Genomic DNA, 20,961 nt, shown 5'->3' on the forward strand with positions numbered 1-20,961 from the left:
AGTTCTGAAACAAGGTGTTGCCAGGATTGGTTGCTTTGGGGGGACTCAGGTTGGCCTTTACATGGATGCCCTCTCTGTGTCCCTACGTGGTTTTCTTTCTATGCATCTGTGTCCTAGCCCCTCTCTTTCCAAGAAGCCCAGACCCACAGTGTTAGGATCATCCTCATAGCTTCACTTTTTACTGAATTAACTATTTACATATCTTATCTGAATATGTAATCCTTTCAACACAGGGACATTGGGAGGATCAAATACTTCCCATAATAGCTTCAACATATGAATGTTGGGAGGACCCAGTGCCATCCATAACAACATTTTTTATATAATCTATTATGTTTTTATTTCCTTCATTCTCTTATTGTCTTTGCATTTAAGCATCTGAACTTTCCATTCAGGTCTTTAAACTCATGTATTCTTTGAGTCTTTTCTCCATTGGATTCCTTCTACCAAGTTTATCATTGAGATTTGATTTTTGTTAGAGTACTTTGTGCTCAATCGGTTCCTTTTGATACTTAATTAGAATTTCTATAACTTTGCTTACATTACTTGAATATTCTTGTGTTAACTTTTTTTTTCATTAGAGTTTTCAACATAATAATCATGGACACTTTACTTTCTGTGTCACATATCTCCAATATCCTCCCTAAGGCATGTCTTGGTTTCCAGTTGAACTGTGAGCATGTTGTTTACTATCATAGGATGCAAATGTATCCTATGGGGATGGTATTCTGGATAGCAGTTAGACTGCACTTGATGTTTGCAATAGCTGTAAGTGACAGTGGCATCAAATTTCCATAGTGTTCTTGTTTTTGTCTCCCGTGTTCACTTTGTGTTCCTTTAGTATTTTATCAAAAATGGATTCTAAAAATTGTAGTTCCTTCAGCTGTCATCACCATTGTCCTATATCAAAGCCTTGCCTAATTTCGGGTAAGCCATGTGGAGAAGAGAGAGAGATTCTATAACTTTGTGATTAAAATTCTGCTGTTTTCAGTGGACATCAGCTCTGGCTATGGCTAAAGGTGTTTCCTATGGTGGTGCAACTTCTTCTCCTTACCCAGTGACTTTAGGAGAGTTAGTGGGGGCGAGTGTGAGCAGAATGCTCTCCCACCTGGTGCGATAAGCCCAGCTAAAGGCTTTTCCCTTGGAATGCAACCCTTTGTTAGGAAGAAAGCTCTGGACTACAGTGATATAACTTCCTCTCCCTCTTCCAGACCAATGAAGCCATACCTTTTGCACCTTTACAGACAGACCTGCAGAAATTCACTCACAGTGTTATGAGGGGAGCTAACATTGTTCCCAGGAGTTTTCTACTATTCAGCTACTCCACACTTAGCTTCCATAAAGAGTTCATTTATGGATTCAGCAGCTCCTCTCCCAGACATGCACATCTTGTGTTTTGCTCTCTGAATTCCACTGTCTTTCCAGGCTGTGGTTCGTGGTTTGATCTGCAAAGTCCGTTGTCTAATAGGTCTGGTGAAAGATGTTGACTTTCAGCTTGTTAATTGTTTTCTTACTGTATGAAGCAACGTGATGACTTCCAAACTATTTTTAAGTAAACATTGTAACTGGAGGTTGAATTATGATTTTTATTTTATATATAAGACATTTTTGTTTCTCTTATATAGCATTTTGCTGTTAAGCTTGACATATAAAATTTAATTATTATACTTTAATGAAAGCATATTGTATTTTTTTATGGGTTTAGAGGGATCCATTGCATTTCTGCATGAGTGAGATGCTTTTCATAGTCAATATTTTATTATGTAAAGTATACAGGATGGAAGCAAACCACAGAAACAAAATTTCTGAATTTATTCAAACTTTATTAATATAATTCACTAACCCTTTCAGTACAGATACAAAAATAAAAGAGTAAAAGCACCTTACCACATTTTTTTCATATTTATTATCATATTAAGATCCTTCAGAGTAGTGATAACATTAAAACTTTGTATGCTCAACACCTACCACAGTTTCTGGCACACCCTAGCAAATGTTTATTTGATAAATAAGCAATTGCGTATATATTGATAGGAACCGAATGCAACAAAAATAAGCAACAAAAGAGTGGGAAGTGAATGATCAGGGTTTCAACGCTCTATGCTAACTTTAGTCTTGAATAATTTTATTAATTTTGAAAAACCAATACCTGCGATTTTTTTATTTTTAAATGGAAGTAAATATTTTATGTATTTAACTTATATATTATTAAAATAGATAAAAAACTTTCTTGGAAAAAATAGTTACAGATGATACTGAGGTAAAATAGTCAGTAGAAGCCTGTTCTATGCTCTCCCCTCTATTTTTTCTTTTGTAAACCACTCTAATATTAAACAATATTAATAAAATCATATTTGAATTCATGTAGTGGAGCATCATGCTGTGGTCCATTTTGCTATTCTACTGCCTCACATACCTTCACTTCCTGGTGAAACTGAATATATTTGTGATTAACCCACATAACCTAATGACCATGTCATCTAAAAATAATCAAATTGTATTCACATAAGGAAAATACACTTCAAGTCAAGAAGATCAGAGTTTTCATATGCAAAACTGAGACAAGACACTGCATAGAGTTTCAGCATTCCCCCCAAAGTTGTCTTCTAAGCATTATCTCATATATTTTGCAGTTACAATGTTGTTTATTTAAATAATATGATGTTTTTCTTTAGTCTTAATCTTTAGAATCTTTAAGATCATTATATTTTCTATTTACTGAAACTGTATAATCATCTTATAAGTATTAAAATCTGAAAATTCAGAAATATATTTGGCATGATCAAACTTTTAAAAAATTATATAAAGTGCGACTATAGTTTTATTCTTATTACTGTTTGTCTCTTTTTTCATAATACACTCATATCAAAGGAGAATTACCCACTACAGTAAGCAGCAAATACTAATTAATAATTGAAAAGACTTCAACTGACAGAATAGTAAATCAACTCTCACAGTAGCTGAAATTTCACCTAAATATGTTATCCAAAAAAATCAGTGTTGGTTGCTTGAACGAAAGGCAGGGAAGTTCATCAACTTTTTTTTTTTTTTTTAAGTATTAGGTTCAGGGTTATTGTAGGTCTTAATTTATTCTTTAAGATTTTGCTCTTTAAATTATATTACCATAGTCACTTCATATATAAATATATGCATACACATTTATACTCTTTTTTTCTTGAAAATAAGGATGTTAGTATCACAAAATGTGGGATTCATGACACTGATGATAAAATGGGGACAGAAAGGGCATATAATCATGTAGATGCTATAACCCAGTGAAGCAACATGTTTAATTATCTACATACCTAACAATAGGACAGCCACACAACTTATAGACAACTACTCAGCCATCAGAAGGAAAGAAAACTGTCAATAAATCTTGAGTTACTCATTTTCTGTCTATTTTTTCTCTGTAGCACAGTATGGATGGCTCCCCAAGGGAAGATTCTTCAAAGTTACGTGTGAAATAGATGTTTGAACCATTATACTGTACTAGATCGTAAAAACACAGTGTCTCAAGTGAATGGGGTTGAGCTCTGGTGGTGGACTCAGTCATGTATTGTTGATATAATCACAAAAGCTACGTATATAATTCAATGATGTTTGAACTAAAAAAAAATTTATAGTGTTGGTAATTAGGTATATTGATGTCATTCTTATATAATTTCAACCTTACAACTACTTACATAATGTAAGTACTGCACAAGGCTAAAATATTTATGCCTAAAAACTATGTATCATCATTAAACACAGAACCAACTTTCCATACCATTCATTCACCAAACCACCACTGGTGTATTTATAAAATACACTGGGTACTGGGACCTTTGATTTAATGCCTCTTAATAATTTCATGTGTAACATTCTAATGAAAATACATGACTATATATGTTTCCTGCCTTTTAGAAACTGGTATCTAGTAAGTACTTCTGTATAAGTAATTCAATACAGTAAAATACCAAATAGCCTTAGTCATATTTTCACCCGGCTGCAATCGGAGTATATAAGGGAATGGTACATTTTACTAATGAGACGATAAAGAATAAATTCAAAGAAAGCTAAATTTTATTTGACTCATTGATAACAGTTAGCAGAAGTGTTGCAGTGGTAGCAGCAGCAGTAGTACTAGTAGCATAGTAGTAGTATCAGCAGTATTTTGGAGAGAAAATCAAGTGTGGAGGGTAGAGAAATATTTCAGACAGGAAATATGTTTTTTGCACAAGAAAAAAATTCAGAGTCACGAAAAGTATGTTTTCTACTTTTATATAGAAGGACTTATTCCAAAGTGAAATAAATGCAGTGGGAGAAGAGAATAGAGTAATAGTCAAAGGTTGCATTAAGAAAGACTTACATGCCCATTAACAAATTAAATCCCTATTCAATAGAGAGATTTATAGAAGATGTATATATAAAAGGCTTATATTCTCAATGGTCACTCTAGTGACCTCTAGTAGAGGATGGATTGGAAAAGTATCAAGGAGAATTAGATGAAAAAGATAAACTATAGATTTTTCACTAACACAGTAGCTTCAGTATTTAAAAAGTTCCATAATAAACATTTAAAACTGGTAGATTAAATAGGTAACTATCCTTTCAAGCCAAGCTAAACAGTACCAACGCAAAAGCAATCATCAGGGCCCAAAAAATAAGTAGAAATTGAAAAGCAGAGCCCATTACCAACCTTCAACTGAGGGAGGATGATGAGTTAGATAGTGGTGGGAGGAATAAAGTTGAAACCAACACAATTTCGCTAAGTGAAACACCTGGGTTCCAGCCATCATGTATAAAGGACATGAGAAGAAGGGTTCTTAGATATTTAAATTTGTAATAAAGATAATGACAGCAGATAAACAAAAGCATAAAGTGTGAATAGCAAAATTGAGTCAAGACGTCAGGACAGTCTCCCACCCAGAAAAAGTCATTGCGTAGATGAATCTGCTCAGGTGGGACAGGAAGAGCAAGACAAGAGTCAGACCCTCTGGATTCAAAGTCAAACACCTGAATCCTGAGCACTTGAAATGTGGCTATCCAAATTCAGAAGGGGACAAATGTAAAATGTACTGTATTTCAATAACTTCGCCCAAAATATATGTAAAATAATTCTATTAATGTTTCACTTTGAATATACTTAAGATTATAATAGCAGATATACTGGTTTAATTAAAATAGATTAAAAAGGACTTTGTAAAAAATGTGACTGTGAGAAAATTTGAAGTTACATATGTGGCTTGTGTTTATGAGTTACATTATATTTCTCTTGATCACTTCCTTCCTGTAGAAAATAAGGGTGTTAACTTCCTAAGCCACTAGAATCTATTTTGTTTCTTGTGTTTGCTTTAAAATATAAACTTTTTCAAATCCCCTTTTCAAAACAGAAAATCAAGTAATCCAACCTGGATGAACTATACTTATCTTCTAGTAATATAATGTGTACTTCTAAGACTGTCAGTTTTGTTTTTCATAATAATGTTCTTTTTAATATTTTATTTTTATTTGCTATTTATTAATGAGAGAGAGAGAGAGAGAAAGAGAAAGAGAGACAGAAAGAGAAATCTTCCCTCTCTTGGTTCACTCCCTGAATGCCCATAATGACTAGGGCTGGGGTGACCAAAAACTGGGAATTGAGAACTCAATCCGGGTCTCCCATGTAAATAGCAGGACCCTGAATGCTTCATCCATCACTGTTGCCTCCCAGGTCTGCATTTCCAGAATTTGGAATGAGAAGCTGTTGGTGGGTATGGAACCCAGACATTGCAATATGCAACCTGGGCATCTTAACCAATGTCTGAGAGGCCAAACACTCATAAAAAAAAAACAAAACAAAACAAAAAAAAACCAACAAACAACAACAACAACAAAAACAAAAAAAACTTCAAGTTTATTTATTATGCATTTTAGCTAATTTCATTGTACTTTATTTTATGGTTCCTTTTTTTGTATTAAGGGTATTCCATTTTAGGATGGGAAAAATATCACACTATAATAGAACTGAGTCTAAATTTTTTTGCTATGAAAATTGAGAGCTTTTTATTTCCATTAAAACTTATTGCTAGTAGTATATAAAGAAACATTTATTAGTCTCATTTTAATAATAGTTTTATTTGAATTTTGCAGGACTCCAAAACACTAAGCATTTTTTCCATTAATGCTATCTTGATTCTATAGATAAGGTTTTTGCTTATTTCTCCTGTTTTAATAATTTGAAATGAAGTATTTTTAAAAATACTGTCCAACCTACAGCAAATAGGCAAACAAAACTGTTTCAAAAATCAAGACTGTAGAATGTAACTTTTACATACTTCTTTGGAAAGCAATGGAATTTTGATCTTAGTTTTTGTGGTAGATGCATTTTGGGTATTATAGTTGACATTTTGAGGTTATGTTCTTTATTATTATTACAAATCATTTTTACAGGCCTTATTTTCCATTTGTTCACTCATTCTTGCACTTTTGATAGCTCTTGCAGGATTCTTATTTGTATAATAATGTGATTTGGAAGGGTAGATTATTCAGAAACCTGCCACGTAAACATTCTCATATTTACCTCCAGAACAAGACCTTACTCACATTAAGTAGTCCATGTATATTTAATCAAATATCGCATCCCATATTTATCATATGATAGCCATATTGTATAATAATAAGATAAATAGTACTGTAGTCATTTATTGGTTAAACTGATTACTAGCACAGGAGATAAATTCAAGACTGAAGATTCTGCTTCAGTTCGAATTTCATGTACTAATTTACCGCATTTGACTGCCATGTCCTAAATATCAACTGATTTGACATGGATATTCTAATTCATCATCCATTCATAGTTCATTAAAATAGCTAATGTTGCTTTCATATAAAAGAAATGGAGACATTTGTAAAAATTTCCCGCTAAGTTGCATTTACTAAATATTGAAATTATTATGGAGTGATTGAATTATACTTCTTGAAAATATCAGATAAAGGAAGCCTGCATATGGAAATATAAATCTGATGTAAGTGGAGGGGAGAGTGTTCAGCACAATGATCGAATATGCTGAAAGGTAAACTCTCAATTGGTAAAAATTCAGCTCATTGCACTCTACTCCTCAGTCCAAATACTGTACTTACAATCAGATGGAAACTCAGCCGTGTACCACCTTTCAATGTGTAAGTACATTTAGGGTCGCCAGGTGTTTTAGCATTCTTTCTGAGCTGAAATGATAATCTGGATACTGACATTAAAAATCAACTTGAGGTGAAATGAAGATATTCAGCAGAATCCTGGAGCAGTAAGAGATATACCTGGAGAAAATGTATTTTCAATAGATTGTCTATTTTGTTTTTCATTCTACCAACTTTCTAACCTGCTGTAATCGATGTTTTGTGTTCAAATTGATTTCTCAGCCCTTATGTATACGGGAGAACATGTGATATTTGAAATTTTCTATTGCTGAAATTTCAAGATCTGTTGGCTTTCTAGGTTTCAGATGAATTCAGAATCATGAATTATGAATATAAAGAAACTAATATCAAAAAAGAACAATGCACCTTATGTTTAAAGTGTGATTCCATATACTCACATTATCTTTTGCTCTAAAAAATGTATTTACAGCAGAGTTATTTTCATTATGAATTCCCAAATGCCTAAAATAACAGTGAGCAAAAAAGTTTGCATAGAGTCACTCCAGGAAAAATGTTCATGTGCTATATGTTTCCATATTTTTTATTCACTTGACTATTATGTTGTCTATTTCTTTCTGGACATTGCCGAGTAGCCAATAACATGGGATAAGGAGAAACATAAAAATGTTTGTGCATTGATCATTTATCCCTTAAATCTGTATAAAACTTTAGAATTTGCCTAGCGCATTTGCATATATCATATTCATGTCATCTCAGACAACGTTCTGAGGAAGGTGCACTTCTTTCTTTACTTCCAGGGGAAACCAGACACACAGAAGACTCATCAGCAGGTACTACCAGATCGTTTTATTCTACCCAGTAGGACTTTTGTGTCAACATCTGCCGGGCACAAGAAGACCCAGGTAAAATCCTAGTTAAGCGTTTCTTACCTGTGGCAGTAGGATATTTCCGCCCATATGCTGGCCCAGGGCAGAGCGAGCTGTGCATTAACAGAAGAATCACTGCTGTCAGTTTTCCAAAGCCCAGTGGGATTTTTGCATGCTGCTCGGAAGCTTTTGGTGTAAGTGGCTGTGGACAGCTGGGCTTCCGAGACTTCTGGGATGCATCTCTGACTTCCCAGCACAAAAGTCCTTCAATGCACACTATCTGTTTGGGTAATGTGGTTACTGCAGATGACTGATCATGGATGAAGAATGCTGGTTTTCTTTAATTTTTCAGGTATACTGTGGGGTACACGTGTTTTGTAATGTTAGCTGATTTCATTTCAGCATAAGCCTTTGAGTGCAATGAAATTTAATACAGAAATAGAATGGCTCATTTAAAGCCCAGTAAGGGATGGAGATTCATTCCAGAATAATCTGTACTGGAATCTTGGTCTTTCAATTTCTTGGTTTGTGATCTTACGAAATTTGATAATTCATTCAGAATTTATGTTTTTTATTTCCACTGAGAGAATGGGAATGATAATCCATAACAAGGTGTTCTAATAAGAATTAAGTGAAAAGAATATTTATAATGTAGCCAGAAAGGTGATGGGTGTTTAATATTTCTCTATGTTTTTCTATTGAATCACCTCCAATGGCAAGAAGTAAAGTTTAAATAATCGGATAACTAAAGGTAGAAATTTAGGACAATGCTTTGCTTATAGAAAACAAGAGAAATATGCTGTATCTGAACTGTGTAGTTATTCCTAAAATGCGTTGGAATTGAGTACCTACAGTCTTAGAATGCAGAAGTTCTGTGCAATGATTTTTAATACTTCCTTATTTTCCTATCTACGTCTCGTGTTCCTTTCTCTGTGCCCTGAAACATGGCTTTATGATCTCCACAGGAGTGCTGGGCAGTGCATTTGGTTAAATAATATTTAGATAATACGTACAATATAGAAAATATTTAGACAAGAGTTGAAGTTCAAATGACATAAACATGTTTTACAGATACAACCACAGAACTAAGCAACAATGAAATTTATGTTTATAGAAAAAAAGAGTATTATGTATCTATTATTACACCATAGGTAATATGTAAATTCAACTTTCAAATGAGACGTTTGAAGTTAAATTGGTTCATATTGAAAGAATTTTCTCTTCAAAATACCTTTTAGTAGCAGTTTCTAGAGTGAAAAGGTCTATTTACATTTGAACTAGTTATTTGAGCATTTATTTTATACTATTGCATTATAATTTGTGAATTCTAGAAGTGTTATAGTGTTGACTTTGGTAAAATGAGGGAATAACGAGGTTTTCAGGACTTGAAATGAAAATAGCTATGGAACATATGTTGATAATTGGTTATTAGAATGCAGAAAGAATGCCAAGGCAAGTTGCTAAGAAAATTAAGGGTTTTCTTTCTCTGTGACACACTTTACCACCACATGGATTTTTCTGGATGTTCTGATATGTTCTGGCATTTAGTTGGAAATTAGTTTATCTGATCATTTTAATAACGAACATGTCTCTATGGTTGGGTACTAAATACAGGTAATAAATATGCCACTGCCACTTTTATGCTGTTTACCACAAAAACGCAACCACAGACAAAGTGCTCTACCTAGATGGATTTTTCCATGAAGATAATTGAAAGGGGACTTCAAATGTTTCCATTAAAAAACCTTGGTGAATTTTCCCTAGGTTCTAACAAACTATATCAAAATAGAACTCATTTCATGGAAAAAAAGGAATCCCACAGCACTTCTTTTTAATAACTGTTCAGCTACAAAATTTTATTGGTATCTTTTTATGTTCCCTCTAGGATGTAATGCACAAAAGCATCGCCACGGAACATATAAAATTACAAACGAAATTTATTGTAAAAAGTAGAATGTCTTCTAGACTGGTGTCAGTATTTATTTCATTCATAAACCAAAACTGCAGTATAATATATTCATTGTCAGCAAGTTCATGTGTGTAAATTGCCATCCAATGTTATCGACGGATATAAGACAGATATTGAAAAGACAATTTAAATTTACTCTTCCAAACATAAACTGTTCCACAAAAGCACTGTAAAAACTCCTTCAAGGTTTTGGGTTGTGCTTGACATTGACGGTTAACTACATAATTTGGTCGTGTCGTAATCCATGGTGTTTGGCAATTTGGCATTAAACGCCTGCAGAGCGGACTGGATCCTCACCACCTCACTGGTAGACAGCTTGAGTCTATGACGAAGCAAGCAAGAGAACAGGTCTAGACGCCGCTGGCCCGGCGGGGACAGCTTATTTACACGGTCTCTGATCTCCAGGAGCTGCAAAAGTGCCGAGTCCTGGGATCCCTGAGTATACGGGTAGTCCAGCTGCAGAATCAGGTCCCGAATGGCTTCAGGGTCAAAGTGCATGCTGTAGCCAAACACTTGAATGTTGTTGATTTTCATGTAGCCCAGGTTCCGGGAGGGATCAATAAACTCCAGGGGCTCGTAATAAATGCTCTCGTTGCCGTTGGGGCCGTTGGACTTGATGCGACTCCGCAGGTAGATGTGCACCGTCTCAAAGAACGTCTTCCACTTGTTCCCCAGAGTCAGGGTCCAGTTGTAGCACTGCAGGGGCAGGTCCAGCTTAGTCCGCTCCCAGTCGGGGAAGCTGTTTTCACTCACAGGCATAAACCAGCTCTCCGAGTGGCTGCCCCCGAAGGGATTGATGTAAACAGCCAGCACTGGCTCCAAAGTGCTGTTCTTCGTCAGGCAGATCTGCAGGGAGAGGCCCAGGATCATATGGACCAGACTCGACTTGTACTTGTTGCTCTTCAAGGTGAGCAGCATCCGCTTCCGCCAGGAAGGGTCGAACCAGCTGTTGAGGCGCATGTCGTTGCTGATGAAGATGGCGTGGACTTCTATCCGTCGGTCTGTCTTCTGCAGCAGGTACTTCATCTCCAGGTCTTGCAGGTCCGTCTCAAACCCGATGTAGTGGTCGGTGGACTCGGCGACTTCGGGCTTGCACAGGCCCTGGCTGAGCATGTAGCCGGTGTTGCAGGTGCCGCAGCGCGTGCGGTTGTCGGGGGCGCAGGTCAGGCAGGCGGAGGCGTCGCCCACCGTGCAGGGCAGGAACGCGGTGCAGACCACCTGGTCGTTGGGACAGGTGCAGGAGTGGGTCTCTTCCGAAAAGCTGCCCAGGAGGCCGTTCTCGTTGCAGTAGAGGAAGGACTGGATGCGAGTGAGCCAGTAGGTTGAGGTTCTGGAAACAGAAAAAGACTCTACGTAAGTACACAGATGCCTTTTGTTTGTCCTGCAAAAAACATCAAGTCTTAGCTCCAAGCTTCACCAGGGTGCCTTGAGTTATTGGTTTGAATGCAATAAAAGACGTATAGAGCGTCTAATTAGATATTCATCATTGCACAATCCACTAGATGGTAGATATGGAAATGCTTGCTTCAAACCGCAATACTGTGTCTCTGAACATGTGACACCCTCTAAGGCCACACTCGCCATCTTATTAATACACTTGGAAGCTGACTGTAACCATCATTAGGTGGGTTATTGTCTTGAAATGATAACCAATAATAGGAAATGAAAGTGACTGTATCATAAATATCTACCGTAGACTTGGAGCATACACATGATTGTTTATTCATTTACTCTGAGAGACAAAACTGTACTGCTGTGGGAAGCCCAAACAGTACAAGAAAAGTGAAGTTCAACAGTTTCAAATAGTTAATCAGTGTATATTGAGGGTAGGGTTTTATCAGCATTGAAATAACAAGTATCTACTGAGAGAAAAAGTATTGTTAAAACATGTTTAATTTTACTCCTATAGTATGCTCAAGGAAATAGTGGGAAGAATGCAATTTAAATCAACAAGCTCTTTTAATAAAGGTTGAGTGTGTTCATTAAATGTGTTTGATTTGAGTCATTATTATTATTTCTTAGCAGGCTAATCAGGATGCCAACTTAAGATCTAACTTTTCCTATTTTCTCACATTTTCCAAACTCTTTTGGGTATTGAGAAATCTTAGTAAAGTAGTGAAGGAGAAGTGGTCTTTAATTGGATAATTCCTTGTTTTGACCAGGTTGCTTTCTCAAACTAGCTGTATGAACATGGGAACAGGTACACAGCCTAGATGATCTTCAATAGCGTATTGGAAAAATGCAAATATAATCTCTCCAAATTTGAGCTTTTGTGAAGAACAAATTAAGGCTCATATCATGCATATTATATTCATGTATGTTACACAGTATCTAACAATCCACATGAAAATTAATGTCTATTTTGGCATTTTTTGGTATAGCCTATATATTGTACCCAATCCTTTAGATTCATTAGATCAGTGCTGTTTCAAATGACTTACATGTGCACAACACTCACAATACAAGTGCTAATCTGATAGATGATCAAAACAATTCATTAAGATATTCGGAACAGATATTCATTTTATTTGAATCACACATCTATTTTTGGTCTTCGCCCACCATCCCTTGGCAATTTAACTATTTTTTTGGAGACATCACTCTTCTTTGTTTTGCCACATAAATGAAACAGCCCCTTTATTCTCCTCATAGCATCTACTTATTGCTCCTCCTAGTGCCTTGTTTGACTTGACAACTTGTTATGTACTTACTTCTCTTTATCCTTTCTCTCGTTAAAGACAATACAAAGATTGCAGAATCCTGCATGTTTTGTTCATAGCCACATATCCAGTGCCCATAAAATTCCAGGTCATGAGTCTTTTAACACTCATTGAATACTGAATAAAGCGCATGGGACCAAAGGAACATTTCTTATTTTTGTGTGAAACAGAAACCCTAAAGTGGACATTTAACGCAGATGGGAAGTCCTAACTCCCAGGTCACAGGCAGTGGCATTATACAACACACGCTTTGACTTTGCATGATTAAATAACACAAATGCCTTTTTTTGCTCAGCTTCTCTAATTGCAGTTGCTACCTATAGACCAAGAAGAAATGGACAGACTAAACCACATCACATTTTACTCTTAATCATTTCTCACAGTGAAAAAAACCCTTTTTGGGATATTAAAATCTATTAGATTCGTTTCATGATTTGAACACACCTCCCTAAGCTCATGCGATAACAACATGATCACCAGTGTGTCTAGGGTGGGAGATGGGACCACTTGGGAGGTGCCGGGGACATGAACAACACCCCCTCATGAGTGAATTAATTCTGTTGCCATGGGAGCAAGTTCTTTTTAAAGGGACTGGCTTGGATCCCTGTTGCTCCCTCTCTCTCTCTGACCTTCTGCCAGGGGATGGCACACCAATAAGGCACTCACCATATACCCTGGACCCTCAATCCGGTTCTTCCCGGGCTCTATGTGTATTCATTATAAATTAACCATTCTATGGTGTTTGGTTACAGAAGATCAAAACAGATTATGACAATTCATATCTGTTTCTTTAGCTACTTTTTGGTAAGATTTACTTATTCGAAAGAGTGACAGAGAGGGGGAAGGGGGGAGAGAGGAAACAGAAACAGAGACAGAGAGAGAAAGAATGAGAATGAATCTTCTGTCCTCTGTTCACTCTACAAATGTCCCAAACAGCCACATGAGTGGCAGCGGCTCAAGTAACAGGGGCCATTCCTGCTGCTTTCCCAGGTGCATTAGCAAGAAGCTGGATCAGAGGTTGAGTAGCTGGGACTTGAAACCTGCCCCCTTCCCATATGGGGTGCTGGCATCACAACAAGTTGCTTAACCCACTGCACCACAATGTTGGCCCCTCTAGAAGCTTTCAGGATAGGTTCTCTGCACCTCTCCCAGGCTTATGGCTGAGGATTATGAAATAACAAAGGTGTGAGAATTTTAGGCACTTTGTGAGCTGCTCCTCCACAAACGAGAATTTCTGCAACTCTTGTCACATCACAAAGTAAATATAGAAGAAAGCTTTTCTTCTGGTTTATGAAATAGCTTGATAAATGATGTCTATATATAATTTCACAATGCAGATTCATATTATGGATTTGCTATGTGTTAACATTATTTGTCATTTGTCATTGATGAGTTCATTCTACCTTTTCTCTTAATTCCTCCCTCCTCCTTCTCCTCCTCACTCCCTCTCCCCCATTCTTTTTCCACTTCTTTCTTTTCTCATTTGTACGTTCCTCTTTCCCTCCTCCTCCTCATTCCCCCCTCCTTGCTTGCCTTTGTCTCTTGTTCTATTTTTATCTATCTAATGTCAAGTACATAAAATATATATCCTATCTGGATTGAAAATTATGTTTTCTTCCCTGAAACCAAAGCACAGATTCTTTGAGCCAAGCCATCCCTCACTGTAAGCTCTAATCGTGTTTCCAAATCATAAGGACAAAACAAGAATGAAATAAATAGACCTCAGGCTAAAGATGGAGCTCACAAAAGTAGGGCACTGCAGAGAGAATCATCCGGACACTTGAGAAAAGTAATGGCTTTTCCAGCTTCCAGGCTCCTCCCATCCTGTTCACACTCCTGAGGATGCATTAACATAGGAAAGTGTGACGGCCTCTGGGGTTTTGATTGGCATGCGTGAATACTGATACCTGGGCACCCGTCAAAGGGAGGAGCAATGGGACAGAAAAGTGTGCAGGGGAATTTCTCAATTGCTGCTTCTGTTCCTTTCTTACCTATTACCTACCTCTGGACTATTTCACTGTATTTTGTAAAGAGGGAATAGATTTTTTCTAAGAAAAAAGAAATTCAATGATCTATGTTTTCTTTACTCTGTAAAATCTTGGTGCAAGCCGCAGGCAAAAATAGAGACTAAGTTTCAGGATGGGATAATGGATTTTTCTCTTACCCAAAAGTTCATATTCCCCTCTGCCCCAGTCCCTAAAGTAAAATTTACATATGTTGGCTTTTAAAATGTTTTAAAAATTACTGAAAAAATATTTGAAATTCAAATTAAGCTGTTTCAAACACTTTTTTTACAGTATGTTCTTTTATGCCTGTGTACTGAAACAAAATCTTCCACAGTTTATTCATAATATAATCTTGGTTCAGACAAAACAGAATTGAGACTGGAAATGCAATGTGGAAAGATGAACTCCATTCTGGATGGGGGGAAACAGCTGTTTTGCTGTTTTTTTTTTTTTAATCTATTTAACAGTGGTTCTGTAAATACTTACTGAATTAACAAAGGGAGAAAAGGAGAGCAGGATTAAGAGGGGGATGGGAGAGGGATTTATGGTTGAGGAACTATGGATTATGGAAGAGCAGAAAGAAATTAGGAGAGGACAGATGCAAACAGCAAAAAATCGGCAGGACAAACAGACCAACATGGGCCACCTCCAAAGGACAGAAACTCCTTACTTACTGTGTAACTTCTCACAAATATTTAGGGACTGCATAACAAAGCGGGAGATATTTTCCAGAGTGGTTCCAAAGTTTTTCTGGATTAAAATCATTAGGTAAAGTGCCATTTACATTACTGAAAATCATGTGGCACTTAATTGGAGGAGTTTAGACATCTGTTTAGCCCATTTGTCTCTTTTCAATCCATAAGCTTCCCCACGTATTTAGGCTCTGCCTTTCTCCACAGGATACAGGTTACCTGAGCATCAACGTATTTAGGCTCTGCCTTTCTCCACAGGATACACGTTACCTGAGCATCAATGTATTTAGGCTCTGCCTTTCTCCACAGGATACACGTTACCTGAGCATCAAAAGAGCCCTGGACTGGGAGTGTGAACACCTGGCTATATCCTGGAACCTTACTTAGAACGTTACTTAGACTCTGTAAGTTCCAGCAGAAATTCTAGAATGAAAACATGGTTCAATTTGATTCTGCATGACCCAGGGAAATGTGAATGAGTGTGGTTTTCTGATCCTGCATGTGTCCATTCAGCTGTGACTTCACCTGCTGATCTGAGGCCAGCATGAAAGGATGCAATATATGAATACCACCTGCCCCCGAGTCTCACGCTCGGCGGCTGCACCTAATGCAACACCATGAATGAAATGCTGTTTCTACAGTTTTTCTGTTACTGAGAATTGCAAATAAGATAAAGCCGTATCTGTCCAGTCTTAATGATGTTAACTGTGATCAGAGAACCAGAATCCTGGGTGTACCCAAGACACATCATGAGAATTTCTAGGAATAGGCCCAAGAAGCTCATGTTAAAATATATGATCTTAAGATAGCTATCTGAACACATAGAAGCTTCATGGTTCCTGGTTTTGCAGACTGATAACCACACTACTTGTCAGGGTTTCTTCAGTGGTGGCCATAATCAGCATGGGAGAGCATGACCAGGGCTAGGAGCAGCTGGCATTCATGTAGAGCAGCAGAGAGCCGCTGAGGTTTGACTTTGCATGCATTTGTGCTCTGCGGTCATTCTTTGCATGAAGACTTGTCAACGCCACATAGAATCTTATGGCATGTATTCACGAAATTCATGAAACTGTTCTGTTTATATTAGTAAAAATTTAAAAAGAAAACTAAACTAAGAACTGGGGTCTAATGTGATAAATGTGTTATGTTGTGTTCAGGTACTGTTAATTAAGTGCTTAGTGAGCAACCTTTAGATCATGGAACAACCAATTGTATTCATTTATTATTTCTTTTATGTTCAGGCAGCAGCTCATAAAGGTTAATGCCATTTTAAAATCTGAAAATTACTGAATTGCATGAGTTTTAATGCTTCACTCAGTTATCTATCAAACATGAGAATGAAGAGGAACTCAGAGAAGCAAATTTAAATGTTAGCTTTTTGAAATGTGTTTCAAAGTGTTCACAGATGGTGGGGCAAAACACATAATAAATGAAATCCAGAAAACTACTCATTTATTGTTATATCGGGATAAAACTAAGGATAAAATAACTTTATTTGTGAAGTAATGTTTGGGTTCCTAGGTGGCAATACATATTGACTTAAGACATTTTCTCAGAAGCCAGATTTTCAACTTTGAATACCATTAGGTTGATTTCACCTGCAAAAAGGGAATAAAATCTATTGTAGGGTCACTGTAAGAATTCAAGCACAATTCCAAGTAAAGTACTCTAAAGAGTGCCTGGGGCGCAGCAAGTTAAACCACTAGCTTCCAGGCCAGCATCCCAAATGAGCATGGTTTGAGACCTGGCTACTCCCTTCCTATCCAGCTCCCTGCTAGTGGCCTGAAAAAGCAGTGGAAGATGGCCCAAATGCTTGGGCCTCTGCACCCATGTGGGAGACCTGGATGAAGCTCCTGGCTTCAGTATGGCTCAGCCCTCGCTGTTGTGGCTATCTGAGTAACGAACCAACTGATGGAAGACATCTCTCTGTCTCTCTCTAACTCTGTCTTTCAAATAAGCAAATAAATCTTTAAAAAAGAGTATGCATAGAATAGTAAATGAGAATTATTATTGCTGTTATTATAATTTTTACTCTTACTGTCATTTTAAAGAAATATCATTGTAGACAGTTTCTTTATCATAATTGCTTTTTCCCCCAGAAGATGGCATAGTTCAATTTCTCTCCAACAATTCATGACTTTCTGCATAATGCTATATGAATGCCTGAATTTCACCTTTGTTCAATAACGTTTGAGAGTACATATGTGGCCTGTATTTAAAAGTCCATGTATGGTTTTGAAGCTCCCAAAAACCTGCAAAAAGAATACTGCTGAAATTCCAAACACATATTTGAGACACTTAACGTTTTGCATGAGATATTAGAACCTATGCTGATGCAAAAACAGTTGCCTCCTCTCATGGGTAAATCCTGTGTGAGCACTAATAACCTTATTCTAAGGCCCCTTATTTGAATCGTGTAATTCCCTATTTCTCTTCAAATCTGTGCAGTGCGAATCCACAACTTAAGACCTACACAATACAATTTCAACATCTTTTTGAAGTTTAGGATTATTCTTTTGGGTAGGCCATTTCATTTCAGCCTTCATGGATTTGTTCTCAGACCGTAATACTTTAAACTAAATATAAATTTGGGATTAAGCACTGACAGCCATTTAAACAATCATAAGCTGATTATTAGCTCAGTCACAGACAGATAAAGCCAAATAATATTTTGTCTGTCATTCTCCCTCTTCTCACTGTGCTGCATTGGCCATTTCATTCACTGAGCTTACGCTGACACTCCTGACACGGAAGTTTTACTTTGGGAAATAAGTTTTCACCTGAGTAAGAAAATGTCCCTTTCAAATCTTCCTCAAGGAGGAATATCCCAGGGAAGTGCACAAACATGCAGATACAGACACAGACAAGTACGAAGACATAAATAATGTTTTTAATTTTTTAAGTAAAATATTATTTATAAAGCAGTCATTTCCTTTCACCCTTCAAAGATCTGTTCAAACTAAACAAAAAGTTGACACAAATAAATAAGGTGATGAATGAGAGGAAGCCAGAAATATTTTAGACTAAATAAAAATTTGGCATAAATGAGTAAAATAATGAAGAGAGAGAAGAAGCTAGAAAAGCAAGTTCAGGCTAAATGGGAGGTGCCTTGGTTAAAGTGCTGTTTCTATAGCTGAGATGGTTTCTTCGTTTCCACACTGTGTTGCTGCAGGTGACAAGTTTTCATCCTGTCCAGTTTCATGTGTGAGCCAAAAAACCTGAATAAAAGGGATAGTGTCTAGCATCCCTCCAAATCGAGTGTCTGGAGCTGACCATTTTCTTCTCTTTTTTAGCCATCACTGTTGCACTGAGAGGGAGACAGCAACTCATTCCTGGACCCATTAAAGAACAAATTGGGTGTTGGAAGACTCTAAACCTGCTCTTTGAAAAATTTGTGCTATTGGGTTTGTACTGCCACACTAATCTTCTTATATCAATTAATTTCTACCTGAACTCACACTAACATCTTTCATATAAAATCTAAATTCTTCTTTCTTCATCATCTGATTTAATAAAATATGTATTCCTCTTATTTTGTCCCTGTTACCCCAAAACAAATCATGCTCAATTTCAACCACATCAAATTTTCTCCTCTACTTAATTAGCTCAAAGTTCAAATTCAATTATCCTTGTTTTTATTGATCTCCCTTAGCAATCTAAATTATCAACTGATATTCTGAGTGGCTTTTTCAGTTATTATCTATATCATTTTATGTTATTAAGTAACGTATAACTATATATTATTGTCTTTGATTCACCTCATAATTTTATTTTTTAAGGATTTGTTTATTTGAAAATCAGAGTTATAGAAAGAGGGAGGAAGGGAAAGAAGAGGGGTGGAAGGGAGGGAGGGAGAGGGAAGGAGGGAGAGAGAGAAAGAGAGAATCTTCCACCCTCTGGTCCACTCCATAGGTGGGCATAATAGCCAGGGCTGGCCCAGGCCAAAGGCAGAGGCCAGGAACTTCTTCCAGGTCTCCCGCATGGATGGCAGGGGCCCAAACACTTGGGCTATCTTCTGCTGCTTGTCTGAGGCCAATAGCAGGAAGCTGGATCAGAAATGGAGCATCTGGGACTCAAACAAGTGCCCATATGGGATGCCATGACTGCAAGCAGAAGCTTAACCCGCTATGCACGCTATGGGCCCCTTATCTCACAATTTTAAACAAAGTATAACATTATGGTATCTGTAATGATCTACATTGAAGTTCTCCTAACCAGAATATAAACTCCTCTGGAAGTCAGAATTGTATGTTACTACACTGGAGCCCTAGAGACCAGCTAAGTGGCTTTCCATTCAACTTTTCCAAAGAATATTACTCTATTAACATTTAATTAAATTTGTTTATAGAAAAATGTCAGAGTGGGTACTCTTAAAAGTCTCTTGAGACTGGTGTTGTAGTGTCATGCTTGGATCTCATATCTGAGTGCAGGTTCAATTCCTGGTGGCTCCACTTCCCATTCAGCCCCTGATAACGCACCTCTTCAACCCATATTGGAGGCCCAGAGGGAGTTCTGGCTCCTGGTTTTGGCCTGAGTCTGCCCTAGCTGTTGCTCCTCTTTGGACAGTGAACCAATGGATGGAATATCTCTGTCAATATGCATTTCTTTTTTTTTTTCTTTTTAAGATTTTATTTATTTATTTGAGAGGTTAAATTACAAACAGACAGGGAGAGTCAGAGAAAAAGGTCCTCCATCCACTGGTTGACTCCCCAAATGGCCAAAACAGCCAGAGCTGAGCCGATCCAAAGCCAGGAGCTTCTTCTGGGTCTCCCATGTGGGTGCAGGGATCTGAGTACTTGGGCCATTTTCCACTGCTTTCCCAGGCTTCCTGCAGAGAGCTGGATCTGAAGAGGAGCAGCCAGGACTCAAACTGGCACCTATATGGGATGCCTGCACCACAGGGTTAAGCTTAGTCTACTAAGTGACAGTGCAGGCCCCAGTATGCATTTCAAATAAACAAATTTTAGAAAATGCTATTTAGAACTTTGAATACCTTCTTTATGTTGATAAATAAATTAGAAAAAGAATGAGTAAGAACATAGAGGTTTTGAATAACATCATTGTTTACCATCCATTACAGAAAATTACTACTAAAATTGCAGAATGTATTAAAAGTGTATTGATTTACAGCTGCACATAATAATCTTTGGCTTCACCAAATATTGTGATGTACAAATAACTGTCAAAGAGGTTTTGTTTTTGTAGTTGTTTCTCTGCCTGGATCTCAGTTCCCTCAGAATTTTTTTTTTAATTTAAGTTCATTTATGCATTTTTATTTGAGGGAAGAGGAGACACACACACACAGAGAGAGAGAGAGAGAGAGAGAGAGAGAGAGAGAAAGAGAGAGAGAAAGTGAAAGTGAAAGAGAGAGAGAGAGAGAAATCTTCCATCTACTAGCGCTACTCCCCAAATGCCTACAACAGCCAGGGATGGGCCAGGCTGAAGCCAGGTCTAGAGAATCCACGTTGGTCTCCCACATGGGTAGGATGGACTCAAGTACTGAGACATCATCCGTTGCCTCTGAAGATGCACAGGATCTAGAAGCTGATCTGAAGTGCAGGTGGGGCTCAGTACCAGGCACTATGGAAC

The 20,961-nt window shown here is 37.2% G+C and overlaps 1 protein-coding gene across 9 annotated transcripts in view; it reads right to left on the reverse strand.

The window, feature by feature from the left end:
* Positions 1-1,797: 1,797 nt before the first annotated feature.
* The window catches only part of BRINP3 (BMP/retinoic acid inducible neural specific 3), a 556,809-nt gene continuing 537,645 nt past the window's right edge, over positions 1,798-20,961 (reverse strand). For 6 of the 9 annotated variants that reach the window (XM_008268734.5, XM_008268735.5, XM_051820406.3 and 3 more), the window contains exon 8: positions 1,802-11,284. In XM_008268734.5, coding sequence (XP_008266956.1) covers positions 10,168-11,284 — 1,117 coding nt within the window. In that variant the 3' untranslated portion in view covers positions 1,802-10,167. Of the gene's footprint in view, positions 11,285-20,961 lie in introns of all 9 variants that reach the window. The other 3 variants (XM_089312011.1, XM_089312013.1, XM_017347891.4) reach the window with 2 other exon arrangements.

This window comes from Oryctolagus cuniculus, chromosome 13 (assembly GCF_051225735.1).
Source record: "Oryctolagus cuniculus isolate XC-2025 breed Fujian yellow rabbit chromosome 13, ASM5122573v1, whole genome shotgun sequence".
NCBI classification, from domain to species: Eukaryota; Metazoa; Chordata; class Mammalia; order Lagomorpha; family Leporidae; genus Oryctolagus; species Oryctolagus cuniculus.